The 14,634-nt window shown below is 43.7% G+C and overlaps 1 protein-coding gene across 1 annotated transcript in view; it reads left to right on the top strand.

Moving 5' to 3' along the window:
* The window catches only part of LOC106575230 (low-density lipoprotein receptor-related protein 1B), a 164,033-nt gene that overhangs the window by 121,539 nt on the left and 27,860 nt on the right, over positions 1-14,634 (top strand). Inside the window, exons 71-75 of the mRNA XM_045700371.1 lie at positions 3,636-3,881; positions 4,286-4,426; positions 5,841-5,978; positions 6,408-6,527; positions 6,811-7,052. Of these exons, the coding sequence (XP_045556327.1) occupies positions 3,636-3,881; positions 4,286-4,426; positions 5,841-5,978; positions 6,408-6,527; positions 6,811-7,052 (887 nt within the window). The remainder of the gene's footprint in view (positions 1-3,635; positions 3,882-4,285; positions 4,427-5,840; positions 5,979-6,407; positions 6,528-6,810; positions 7,053-14,634) is intronic.

A 14,634-nucleotide genomic window follows, 5' to 3' on the forward strand; every position in this document is an offset into this window, starting at 1 on the left:
GTTTTGCTGGCGACATTCAATAAAGAGGAAAATGTACACTCACCACGCTGCACCTTGGTCTACTTCATCCGACGGTCGTGACAGAACTACCCACCACCAAAGGACCAAGCAGCGTGGCCATGAGAGGCAGCCCCAAGCGAGATTGGAGGAGAGAGCTATGAGAGAGCTGCTGTGTTGGTGCATGAGGCACGACATTCGCCCTACGGAGGGTGTCCTCGAATTGATGTCACCCGAGTCAGCTCTCCATACTCGTCCTGAGGTGCATGCTAGCCGTCTGGCGAAGACTGTGCCAGCACCACGCACCAGGCCTCCTGTGCGCCTCCCCAGCCCTGCACGTCTTGTGCCAGCTTGGCGCTCTAGACCTCCAGTGCGCCTCCACAGCCCGGTGAGTCCTGCGCCCGCTCCACGCACGGTTTCCCCAGTTCGCCTGGAGAACCCAGTGCGGCCTGAGCCAACTCCCCGTGCTTACCGTGGCGAGTATTTGACTGGTCAGGCCCCATGCTATGGGGTGATGCGCACGGTGTCGAGGCCGAGCATCCACAGGCCGGTGTGCTCGGTGCCAGCGTCCCGCATTTGCCGGGGGAAGCGGTCACCCAGCCAGTATGGGTGGTGCCAGTCCTGCGCTCGAGACCGCCAGTGCGCCTCCACGGCCCAGTGTATCCGGTGCCTGCTCCCAGAGCCAGGCCTCCTGCAAGTCTCCCCAGCCTGGTGAGTCATGTGCCTGCTCCCAGAGCCAGGCCTCCTGCATGTCTCTCCATCCGGGTGAGTCCTGTGCCTGCTCCTAGAGCCAGGTCTCCTGCAAGTCTCCCCAGCCTGGTGAGTCCTGTGCCTGCTCCCAGAGCCAGGCCTCCTGCATGTCTCCCCAGCCTGGTGCGTCCTGAGCCAGAGTCGCCCGCCAGTCCGGCGCTGCCAGAGTCGCCCGCCTGTCCGGCGCAGCCAACAGCAAGGGACCTTGTGAAGATCTACAGTAAAATGAGTCCAATATCAACATAACCTGAAAGGCCACTGAGCAAGGAAGAAGCCACTGCTCCAAAACCGCCATAAAAAAGCCAGACTACGGTTTGCAACTGCACATGGGGACAAAGATCATAATTTTTGGAGAAATGTCCTCTGGTCTGATTAAACAAAAATAGAACTGTTTGGCCATAATGACCATTGTTATGTTTGGAGGAAAAAGGGGAAGGCATGCAAGCCGAAGAACACCATCCCAACTGTGAAGCACGGGGGTGGCAGCATCGTGTTGTGTGGGGGTGCTTTGCTGCAGGAGGGACTGGTGCACTTCACAAAATAGATGGCATCATGAGGAAGGGAAAATTATGTGGATATATTGAAGCAACATCTCAAGACATCAGTCAGGAAGTTAAAGCTTGGTCGCAAATGGTTCTTCCAAATGGACAATGACCCAAGCATACTTCTAAAGTTGTGGCAAAATGTCTTAAGGACAACAAAGTCAAGGTATTGGAGTGGCTATCACAAAGCCCTGACCTCAATCCTATAGAACATTTGTGGGCAGATTCTGAAAAAGCATGTGCGAGCAAGGAGGCCTACAAACCTGACTCAGCTACACCAGCTCTGTCAGGAGGAATGGGACAAAATTTACCCAACTTGTTGTGGGAAGCATGTGGAAGGCTACCCAAAACATTTGACCCAAGGTAAACAATTAAAGGCAATGGTACCAAATACTCATTGAGTGTATGTAAACTTCTAACCCACTGGGAATGTGATGAAAGAAATAAAAGCTGAAATAAATAATTCTCGCTACTATTATGACATTTCAAATTCTTAAAATAAAGTGGTCATCCTAACTGACCTAAGACAGGGAATTTTTACTAGGATTAAATGTCAGGAATTGTGAAAAACTGAGTTTAAATGTATTTGGCTAAGGTGTATGTAAACTTCCGACTTCAACTGTATATATATATACACACACACACACACGTATATACACACACACACAGAGTTCCAGTCAAAGGTTTGGACACACCTACTCATTCAAGGGTTTTTCTATATTTTTACTATTTTCTACATTGTAGAATAATAGTGACGACATCAACACTATGAAATAACACATATGGAAACATGTAGTTACAAAAAAGTGTTAAACAAATCAAAATATATTTTATATTTGAGATTCTTCAAAGTAAGCCCCCCTTTGCCTTGATGACAGCTCTGCACACTCTTGGCATTCTCTCAACCATCTTCATGAGGTAGTCACCTGGAATGCGTTTCAATTAACAGGTGTGCATTGTTAAAAGTTAATTTGTCGAAGCGCTATGATGAAACTGGCTGTCATGAGGACCGCCACAGGAAAGGAAGACCCAGAGTTACATCTGCTGCAGAGGATACGTTCATTAGAGTTAACTGCACCTCAGATTGCAGCCCAAATAAATGCTTTACAGAGTTCAAGTAACAGACACATCTCAACATCAACTGTTCAGAGGAGACTGCGTGAATCAGGCCTTCATGGTTGAATTGCTGCAAATAAACCACTACTAATGGCCACCAATAATAAGAAGAGACTTGTTTGGGCCAAGACACATGAGCAATGGACGTTAGACCGGTGGAAATCTGTCCTTTGGTCTGATGAGTCCAAATTTGAGATTTTTGGTTCCAACCACCGTGTCTTTGTGAGACACCGAGTAGGATGATCTCCACACGTGTGGTTCCCACTGTGACACTTGGAGGAGGAAGTGTGATGGTGTCAGTGTGCTTTGCTGGTGACACTGTCCTTGATTTATTTAGAATTCAAGGCACACTTAACCAGCATTCTGCAGCAATACGCCATCCCATCTGGTTTGCGCTTAGTGGGACTATCATTTGTTTTTCAACAGGACAATGACCCAAAACACACCTCCAGGCTGTGTAAGGGCTATTTGACCAAGAAGGAGAGATCCAGTGCTGCATCAGATGACCTGGCCTCCAAAATCACCTGACCTCAACCCAATTGAGATGGTTTGGAATGAGTTGGACTGCAGAGTGAAGGAAAATCAGCCAACAAGTGCTCCTTCAAGACTGTTGGAAAAGCATTCCAGGTGAAGCTGGTTGAGAGAGTGCCAAGAATGTGCAAAACGGTCATCAAGGCAAGGGTGGCTTTTTTGAAGAATCTCAAATCTAAAATATATTTTGATTTGTTTAACACTTTTTTTGGTTACTACATGATTCCATATGTCTTATTTCATAGTTTTGATGTCTTCACTATTATTCTACCATGTAGAAAATAGTAAAAAATAAAGACGAATCCTGGAATGAGTAGGTGTGTCCAAACTTTTGACTGGTACTGTATATGTATTTTTTTTATTGACAGTTATATTTGGGACTCGACTTGAGACTTGAACCTTGTGACTTGCTTGTGACTCAAAAAATAGTGACTTGATCCCATCTCTGACCCATATGAGTATTACTCTCCCAAGTGTAGGCCTGGCTACCCGGGAAAAATCTTATTTTCGCAAAAAAAAACATATTTTTGTTTAAAAAAACATATTTAAGGGACAAATCATATTTTGGTGAAAAATCATATTTTGTTGAAAAATCATATTTCGGTGAAAAATCATATTTTTGGTGAAAAACTATTTTGGCGAAAACTCGTATTTAGGTGAAAAAACATTTTGTTTCCTACGATATTGTTTCTCTTGCAGCAGCCCACTCTTGCCGTGCGGATGAGTTTATCTGTACCAACACACTGTGTAAGCTTTACATCTGGGTGTGCGATGGAGAGGATGACTGTGGCGATAACTCTGATGAAGACTCTGACATGTGTGCTAAACTGCCGTGTCCACCGAGCAGACCCTACCGCTGTAGGAACGACAGGGTGTGTCTGCGCTCGGAGCAGGTGTGCAACGGAATCGACGACTGTGGGGACAACTCCGATGAAGAGAACTGTGGTGAGTCCAATCATGTCTGTGAACTTTTGAACTTAATCATTCAGATGATCACAAATAACCCAGAATCACAAAGCTCCTCTGTTTTGTCTACATGTTTTATTTCACCTTTATTTTAGCAGGGAGTCCCATTAAGACCAATATCTATTTTACAAGGGAGTCCTGTACACACACACACACACACACACACACACACACACACACACACACACACACACACACACACACACACACACACACACACACACACACACACACACACACACGTCCATCATTGTTAGTGTAAAAAATGAAAGCTGGAGATAGCAATAGCCTAGCTATGGTGTTGAAATGTGCCTGTTCTATCTTTGGCCCCATGGCTGTTACATTCTCCTTCTCCCCCTGGCTTGTCCTGTGTCCTGGATCAGAAGACGTGATGCAGACCCCAAGGCCCTGTGGTAAGGTGGAGTTCACCTGCAGTAACCATCGCTGCATCCCGCAGCAGCTGCAGTGTGACCTGTTCGATGACTGTGGAGACGGGGGCTCGGATGAACTCGACTGTAAAGGTGGTACGTGGCTTCTAAAGTCTCTCGCTCTTCGATGTTGACCTTTGTCTCTCAATCTCTCTTTCAAAATATCCCTCCCTCAATATCGATCTCAATCTCTCTTTGTCTCTCTCTTTGTCTCTCGTTCTCTCGCGCTCGCTCTCGTTCTCTCTCGCTCTCTCTCTTACGCTCGCTCTCTTGCTCTATCGCGCTCGCTCTCTCTCACTCTCTCTCGCTCTCTCGCACGCTCTCTCTCTCGCACTCTCTCTCGCGCTCTCTCTCGCTCTCGCTCGCGCTCGCTCTCTCTTGCGCTCGCTCTCTCGCTCTCTCGTGCTCACTCTCTCCTGCTAGCTCTCTCTCTCGCACTCTCGCGCTCTCTCTCACTCTCTCTCGCTCGCTCTCCCTCGCTCTCGCTCTCTCACGCTCACTCTCTCGTGCTCGCTCTCTCCTGCTAGCTCTCTCTCTCGCGCTCTCACTCTCTCTCTCGCTCTCTCGCGCTCTCTCCCTCGCTCTCGCTCTCTCACGCTCACTCTCTCGCTCTCTCGCACTCACTCTCGCTCTCTCACGCTCACTCTCTCGCGCTTTCTCCCTCGCTCTCTCTCTCGCTCTCTCTCCCTCGCTCTCGCTCTCTCACGCTCACTCTCTCGCTCACTCTCTCGCTCTCTCGCGCTCACTCTCTCGCGCTTTCTCCCTCGCTCCCTCGCTCTCGCTCGCTTTCTCCCTCGCTTTCAGTATCTGTCTCTGTCTCTCCCCCTCTCTGTCTATATCTGTCTCTCTCCCTCTGTATATATCTGTCTCTCCCTCTCTGTCTATCTGTCTCTCTCTATCTGTCTCTCTCATTTCAGTTCAGGTTCAGTTAGTTTCAGTACTCCCAAGAAAGATTGTATAAGTAAGGAAGGAAGGAAGGCAGGATAAGTCCCACATAATCTTCCAAATAAATGCTCTCTCCTGGATCGAACATTCGGAACTAAAAACATAACTGAAATACATAAAATCATGCATTTTGGGCACTGTCAGCTCTAACAACATCTCTGCACTCAGGGCATGTTTATTCCCAGCACGTAGTGTACTCTATTTACAAAAGCTGAATGAGAGAGAAAAGTGGTGTACTGACTGTGCTAATGGATGTTTTTATTATTCAAATCACCATGTTACACTTTCAGTTTATAAATCAATGCACACTCTTAGAGAAAAATATATGAAAGGGTTCCTCGGCTGTCCCCATAGGAGAACCCTTTGAAGAACCCTTATTGGTTCCAGGTAGAACCCTTTTGGGTTCCATGTAGAAACCAAAAACGGTTTTACCTGGAACCAATAAGGGTTCTTCTATGGGGACAGCCGAAGAACCCTTTTGGAACCCTTTTTTCTAAGAGTGCACAAACAGCATCCGACTTACACCATATGTGATGTGTTATTGTGATGTCCATGTTTTATACAGTGGTTTCCAAGGAAGGGGTATGTGGAGAGAGAGTGGGTCTATGTGGAGATGAAGCATTCTGCAATAATACAGGAACAGATTCTCTCTGTCAGTGCAAGGCTGGCTTTCAGAGGAGCCAGACGACGAGGCAATGTGAAGGTACAGTACAGTGATGATGTCGCCTTTTATCTTCTCTGTCTCAGGGTTTTACTCTGCATTCATTTGCTGCTAAGAGTTTGAAATGTTAAGTTGCCATTCAAATAGAGAGCAGACAGCAAGAAGGCCCCACTTTACAGTACATGCACCATCGCGTCAAGTCTGTCGTTATCACGGCAGAAAAGCTCTGATAGCTCCTGACCACTGGACAATGGCAATGTGTAGCATATCTACTCTGCCTGTTCTTTCTTTTTGATAAATGTGTTGGGCTAGTTTTGAGATATGAACTGTCAAAGATAGAATTCGTACTACTCCTAAGAGGTTATCTCTGTATATTCAAGGACAGAGCTCAGACAGAATTGTGACGGAACCTCTTTTAATCATGCATGGCTTTATGGGAATTATAACCTTCATTCTTTATCTATTTCTCAGAGATCAATGAATGCCTTCAGTTTGGCATGTGCTCTCACTACTGCACCAATACCAAAGGATCCTTCAAATGCACATGTGACCGTAACTTTAAAGAAATCGATGGTGAATGTATAACCAAAGGTAAGAGCTTACCATTACTATTTGGAATACATATACAGAACATAATCAAACTCATGACAATTTGATATTCACACATCACATCAAAATTCGACTTAATTAGGCGTTGATCAATTATGCATCACAATTATTCTGATTGGTACTATCTGTTTTGATTATAATATGCTAATTGTGTAGAAGCTACATTGAATATGCTTATTGTATTGTAATCTGGAATGTACACTCTTTTCATTTATATTATTTCCTTTGTGTTTTTTTCTTCTGCCTTAATGAACTCAACGGGCAGGACCAGAGGATCAAGTGCTCTACGTTGCTAATGACACTGAAATCCGAAGTTTTGTCTATCCGTTTAAGCAGAGCCACGGACAGAAACTGCATGCTCGCATTGAGGACAATGCTAAAATCATTGGGATGGACGCTCTCTTTCACAGACACAAGTTTGTCTGGGCCACACAGTTTAACCCTGGTGGAATGTTTTACAAAGACATCGTAGACAGAAGTCTCACCAAGTCAAATAGCGGAATCATAGTAAGTAAAGGGTTTGACTGGGCTAGAGGTGGAGGGTTATTACTTATTATAAACTGGGTGGTTCAAGTCCTGAATGCTGATTGGCTGAAAGCCGAGGTATATTAGACCGTATACACTCTAAACATGCTCCCAACAATTCAAATAGCGGAATCATAAGGGTTTGAGTGGGCTAGAGGTGGTGGGTTATTACTTAATGTAATAATTGTTATTACTGTATCTGAATGTTGTATATTTTATCTGTTAAATCACACTCTAAATATGCTCCCAACCATTTGGCTGTAACCGTTAAATTGTTGGGAGCATAATTTAGTGTGCGGCTTTGTTAATTATTTATACAGTTTACCCTCAGTCAGCACCTGTATAAACATTTTGGGGGTTTGAATTAACATATTAATCTGTTACATATTAACAGTGCTGGGATTAGTTACTTGACAAGGTAATATATTACTTTGTGTGGAAAGTAATGCATCATTTTACTCATTATAGTACTTTGTGATACTTTCATGAAAAGAAATCCCAAAATCTCGCAGTTTGTTTGACAGTCTGGGAGAGACTTAGGCGAGCCGTTCACGTTCTATCAAAGATAGGCTACTTACTAACTCAGGTTTGATCACTAATTTCTCATTTCATCTATGGCGATGCTTTAATATTTTGTTGTGAACAATAATTGTTTTGTTTTTCTTGCATGTCCTAGACAATTACAGTTTCAAGATACAATACATACTAATATGTCCAGGAGGAAAACAAACAAACAAGATGTAAAAAACCCAGAACAAAAACATACAAATGAAAAAGAACAAAACAGATTAAAGACAAATATGTTTCAGTGTTTCCAAATTCAATCAGTCTATTCAAATGTTATTCTCAAAGGCTACCAACCCAGAGCCACATAGGAATACAAATAGTTTAAAAAAGACAGAGAAGGACAATGCTATCTCCCATCCACAAGACCAAACATTGTTGTTCAATTAGCTCTTGCAAGTGGGACATAGCATGTGACCAATTGACCAGAGTTTTGGGCTTGGCCCCACACAGTCTGGCAGTGGCTCTTTCCAGCTGTGCAATGTCCAAATACATAAGCAACCAAAATCTGCAAAGTTCAAACCAATTCCTTACACCATGCCCAGACCGGACGTGCGCAAATTGATTTAGTCCGCCTCACACCAAACGCGATCATGACACACAGGTTGAAATATCAAAACAAACTCTGAACCAATTATATTAATTTGGGGACAGGTCGAAAAGCATTAAACATTTATGGCAATTTAGCTAGCTAGATTGCAGTTGCTAGCTAATTTGTCCTATTTAGCTAGCTTGCTGTTGCTAGCTAATTTGTCCTGGGATATAAATGTTGAGTTGTTATTTTACCTGAAATGCACAAAGTCCTCTACTCCAACAATTCATCCACAAATAAAACAGTCAACCGTTTCTAGTCATCGCTCCTCCTTCCAGGCTTTTTCTTCTTTGGACTTTATATGGCGATTGGCATCTAACTTTCATAGTATTACCATGATGACCGACCGACCTCAGTTCATATTTCAATCACCCACGTGGGTATAACCAATGAGGAGATGGCACGTGGGTATCTGCTTCTATAAACCAATGAGGAGACGGGAGAGGCAGGACTTGCACCGCGTTCAGCGTCACAAATAGAACTGACTTCTATTTTAGCACTTGGCAACGCAGACGTTTCTTGGCGCGCACAAGCAGTAGGGGCGCAATAATTGAATAACATGTATGTGTACATTTATTTTGCAACGGTGTGGTCAGCATGTTAGAATAGTTTTTTTTGCCTGCTGTTATTGCAGCTAAAACAATCCACCTCTCTTGATAAGATAGCGAAATGCTAGGGTTACAACCAAGCAAGAGGAGGGATGGGCCTTGCAGGTATGTTCCTGCCTTGAATAACATTTAAAATATTAACAACATGAACCCAAAGAGTCTTCACTGGTACACAGCTCCAAAAACGGATGCATATAATTGCCCACCTCAGATTGGGTACATTTATTACATCAATTAGTTCAATAAAGAGTGGTACCCTGGTTTTTAGTCCTGTAGGTTTTCAACACCGTATGGAGTCTGAGATAAAAAAAATTAAATAAAAAAATCGGAAGAACCAGGGAGAGAATATTACTTTTTCCGATCTGGAACGAAACCCTTGCAGGTTGAAGATATCCTTCAAAACATGATTACCTTGGAGGGAGAGAAGTTAAAGGGCATAGAGCCTGATAAAAGAAAATTGTTATTGCAAATAGGAGATAACTCATGAAAATTACAAGTTGTGCCCAGATAATTATTATTTTGGTACCAAACAGTCAATGTATTTTTTGCAATAGATCCCATAAAAGATGAGGCAGTATTTTGCTTTATCTCAAAAGAAGGAAGGTCCTGAATTCTAATTGGGTGAGACTTGGCCGCCTCTATTTTCCGCCAAGGCACTTCAAGCCAAATACTCAGTGACAGCTGAAATGCCCAATAGTAGAGTTTTTAATGTTGGGTAGAGAGAGCCCTTCAACATTTTTGTTGCTTTGCAAGGTGGAGAGACTAATTCTAGGACGTTTCCTATTCCAAAAAGAAGTATGTGGACACCCCTTCAAATTAGTGGATTCGGCTATTTCCATTATTGACAGATGTATAAAATCGAGCCCACAGCCATGCAATCTCCGTACACAAACATTGGCAGTAGAATAGCCTTACAGAAGAGCTCAGTGACTTTAAACGTGGCACTTTCATAGGATGCCACCTTTCCAACAAGTCAGTTAGTCAAATTTATGCCCTGTTAGAGCTGTCCCAGTCAACTAACTGTAAGTGCTGTTATTGTGAAACGGAAATGTCTAAGAACAACAATGGCTCAGCCACAAACTGGTAGGCCACACAAGCTCACAGAACGGGACCGGTGAGTGCTGAAGTGCGTAGCGTGCAAAAATGGTCTGTCCTCGGTTGCAAAACTCACTACCGAGTTCCAACTGCCTCAGGAACCAACGTCAGCGCAATAACTGTTCGTCAGGAGCTTCATGAAATGGGTTTGCATGGCCGAGCAGCTGCACACAAGTGTAAGATCACCATGCACAATGCCAAGCCTCGGCTGGAGTGGAGTAAAGCTCGTCGCCATTGGACTCTGGAGCAGTGGAAATGCGTTCTCTGGAGTAATGTATCGCGCTTCACCATCTGGCAGTCCGACAGACGAATCTGGGTTTGGTGGATGCCAGGAGAATGCTACCTGCCAGAATGCACAGTGCCAACTGTAAAGTTTGGTGAAGGAGGAATAATGGTCTGGGGCTGTTTTTCAATGTTTGGGCTAGGCCCCTTAGTTCCAGTGAGGGGAAATCTTAACGCTACAGCCTACAATGACATTCTAGACGATTCTGTGCTTCCAACTTTGCGGCAACAGTTTGGGGAAGGCCCTTTCCTGTTTCAGCATGGCAATGCCCTTGTTGCTCAAAGCAAGGTCCTGTAAGGGGTGCGTAACCAGTGGCAGGGAAGTCAGACGCAGGAGAGCAGAACTAAGTAATAGCCGAAGCAGTTTAATAGCAAAACCAACAGCATAAAGAGTAACAAGACGGGTACAAAATCCGTCGCGCACCAGTCAACATGTGCACAAGCACTTACAATAAACAATACCACACAAAGACATTGGGGGAACAGAGGGTTAAATACACAACACGTAATGAGGTAATGAAAACCAGGTGTGTGAGAAAACAAGACAAAACAAATGGAAAATTAAAAATGGATCGGTGAAGGCTAGAAGACCGGTGACGTCGACCACCGAACACCGCCCGAACAAGGAGAGGAACCGACTTCAGCAGAAGTCGTGACAGGTCCATAGAGAAATGGTTTGTCGAGATCAGTGTGGAAGAACTTGACTGGCCTGCACAAAGCTTTTTCCTCAACCCAATCGAACACTTTTGGGATGAATTGGAATGCCGACTGCGAGCCAGTGCCCGACCTCACTAATGATCTTGTGACTGAAGGGAAGCAAGTCCCCGCAGCAATGTTCCAACATCTAGTGGAAAGCCTTCCCAGAAGAGTGGAGGGGACCAACTCCAAATTAATGCCAATGATTTTGGATTTAGATGTTCGACGAGCAGGTGTCCACATACATTTGGTCAAGTAGTGCATACCTATGTCCTTAAAGAGTGAAGTTGGGTGAGGAAGTTAATTAATACTGGGGAGTACATTCATTTGAATAACCAAAACTCTTTCTTAAAGAGTAACACGAAGTGGAGACCGTCTACTGTACTTAGATCTTTATTTTCTCCAATGTTGCACTGAAATTCTCATTAACCATGACTTTTAAATTGGATCGAATTGAAATGCCCAGTTATGTAAATACCTTATTTTCTAAAGTGATAGGTAAAGAGGGTAATGTGACTTGTTTTGCTGTGGGGTTTAGAGGCATTTAGATCATTTTACAGCCAGAGAAGGAGCCTAATTCTTTTATAGAGGTCAAGTACGTGTGATATACTGTGCATTCGGAAAGAATTCAGACCCCTTGACTTTTTCCACATTGTTACGTATCAGCATTATTCTAAAATTGATTAAATAGTTTTTATTCCTCATCAATCTACACACAATACCCCATAATGACAAAGCAAAAACAGGTTTTTAGAAAGCTTTGCAAATGTATAAAAAAATTGAAAACTGAAATATCACATGAGTATTCAGGCCCTTTACTCAGTACTTTGTTGAAGCATCTTTGGCAGCAATTACAGTCTTGAGTCTTCTTGGGTATGACGCTGCAAGCTTGGCACATCAGTATTTGGGACGTTTCTCCCATTCTTCTCTGCAGATCCTCTCAAGCTCTGTTAGCTATTTTCATCTCTCTCCAGAGATGTTCGATCGGATTCAAGTCTGGGCTCTGGCAGGGCCACTCAAGGACATTCAGAGACTTGTCCCGAAGCCACTCCTGCGTTTTCTTGGCTGTGTGCTTAGGGTTGTTGTCCTGTTGAAAGGTGAACCTTTGCCCCAGTCTGAGGTCCTGAGTGCTCTGGAGCAGGTTTTCACCAAGGATCTCTCTGTACTTTGCCCCGTTCGTTTTTGCCTCGATCCTGACTAGTCTCTCAGTCCTTGACGCTGAAAAACATTCCCACAGCATCATGCTGCCATCACCATGCTTCACCGTAGGGATGGTGCCAGGTTTCCTTCAGACGTGACACTTGGCATTCAGGCCAAAGAGTTCAATCTTGGTTTCATCAGACCAGAGAATCTTGTTTCTCATGGTCTGGGAGTCTTAAGGTGCCTTTTGGCAAACTCCAAGCGGTCTGTCATGTCCCTTTTACTGAGGATTGGCTTCCATCTGGCCACTTTATCATAAAGGCCTGATTGGTGGAGTGCTGCAGAGATGGTTGTCCTTCTCCCATCTCAGCAGAGGAACTCTTGAGCTTTATCAGAGTGACCATCGGGTTCTTGGTCCCCTCCCTGACCAAGGCCCTTCTCCCCAAATTACTCAGTTTGGCCAGACGGCCAGCTCTAAGAATAATCTTGGTGGTTCCAAACTTCTTCCATTTGAGAATGATGGAGGCCACTGTGTTCATGGGGACCTTCAATGCTGCAGACATTTTTTTAGTACCCTTCCCCAGATATGTGCCTCGAAACAATCCTGTCTTGGAGCTCTACAGACAATTCCTTCGACCTCATGGCTTGGTTTTTGCTCTGACATGCACTGTCAACTGTGGGACCTTAAACAGTGGCTTGCGAAAGTATTCACCCCCTTGGTATTTTTCCTATTTTGTTGCCTTACAACCTGGAATTAAAATAGATTTTTGGGAGGTTTGTATCATTTGATTTATACAACATGCCTCCCACTTTGAAGATGCAAAATAATTTTTTTATTGTGAAACAAACAAGAAATCAAATAAAAACAGAAAACTTGAGTGTGCCCCCCCCAAAGTCAATACTTTGTAGAGACACCTTTTGCAGCAATTACAGCTGCAAGTCTCTTGGGGTAAGTCTCTATAAGCTTGGCACATCTAACCACTGGGATTTTTGCCCATTCTTCGAGGCAAAACTGCTCCAGCTCGTTCAAGTTGGATGAGTTCCACTGGTGTACAGCAATCTTTAAGTCATACCACAGATTCTTAATTGGATTGAGGTCTGGGCTTTGGCTAGGCCATTCCAAGACATTGAAATGTTTCTCCTTAAACCACTCAAGTGTTGCTTTAGCAGTATGCTTAGGGTCATTGTCCTGCTGGAAGGTGAACCTCCATCCCAGTCTCAAATCTCTGGAAGACTAAAACAGGTTTCCCTCAAGAATGTCCCTGTATTTAGCGACATCTATCATTCCTTCAATTCTGACCCGTTTCCCATTCCCTGCCGATGAAAAACATCCCCACAGCATGATGCTGCCACCATCATGCTTCACTGTGGGGGATATTGTTCTTGTGGTGATGGGAGGTGTTGGGTTGGCATACTTCTAAAGTTGTGACAAAATGGCTTAAGGACAACAAAGCCAAGGTATTGGAGTGGCCATCACAAAGCCCTGACCTCAATCCTATAGAAAATTTGTGGGCAGAACTGAAAAAGTGTGTGCGAGCAAGGAGGCCTACAAACCTGACTCAGTTACACCAGCTCTGTCAGGAGGAATGGGACAAAATTCACCCAACTTATTGTGGGAAGCTTGTGGAAGGCTGCCCGAAATGTTTGACCCAAGTTAAACAATTTAAAGGCAATGCTACCAAGTACTAATTGAGTGTATGTAAACTTCTGACCCATTGGGAATGTGATTAAAGAAATAAAAGCTGAAATAAATCATTCTCTCTCTATTATTCTGACATTTCACATTCTTAAAATAAAGTGGTGATCCTAACTGACCTAAGACAGGACATGTTTACTAGGATTAAATGTCAGGAATTATGAAAAACTGAGTTTAAATGTATTTGGCTAAGGTTTATGTAAACTTCCAACTTCAACTGTATATACTCAGATCATGTGACAGATCATGTGACGCTTAGATAGACAGGTGTGTGCCTTTCCAAATCATGTACAATCAATAGAATTGACCACAGGTGGACACCAATCAAGTTGTAGAAACATCTCAAGGATGATCAATGCAAACAGGATGCACCTGAGCTCAATTTCGAGTCACATAGCGAACGGTCTGAATACTTATATAAATAAGGTATTTCTGTTTTTTATTTTTCATAAATTTGCACACATTTCTAAAAAACAGTTTGCTTTTTCATGATGGGGAATGATGTTAAAAAAAAACATTTAATCAATTTTAGAAAAGGGCTGTAATGTAGCAAAATGTGGAAAATGCACTGTAGAATTAGAGACATCGGACAAATAGAGTAAGGTTTCATCAGCATGCAGGGAGATATGGTGGACAGTCTCTTTGATCGTAATAGGCTAAATGTTAATCTTTTGCATAATGGGCTAGCAGTTCTAATTAAATTGGAAATAGGCCGGGACTCAGAGAACAACCCTGCCATGTGCATCTTTGTAGGACAATCTCTGGGGCAGTGGAATGGCCAGTCTGGACACGGGCAGTGGGGACTGTATATAAGGTGCTGGCAATATTATACTGAACAAAAATGCAAACGCAACAATTTCAATGATTTTACTGAGTTACAGTTCATATAAG

Source organism: Salmo salar, chromosome ssa17 (genome assembly GCF_905237065.1).
Source record: "Salmo salar chromosome ssa17, Ssal_v3.1, whole genome shotgun sequence".
Classification (NCBI taxonomy): Eukaryota; Metazoa; Chordata; class Actinopteri; order Salmoniformes; family Salmonidae; genus Salmo; species Salmo salar.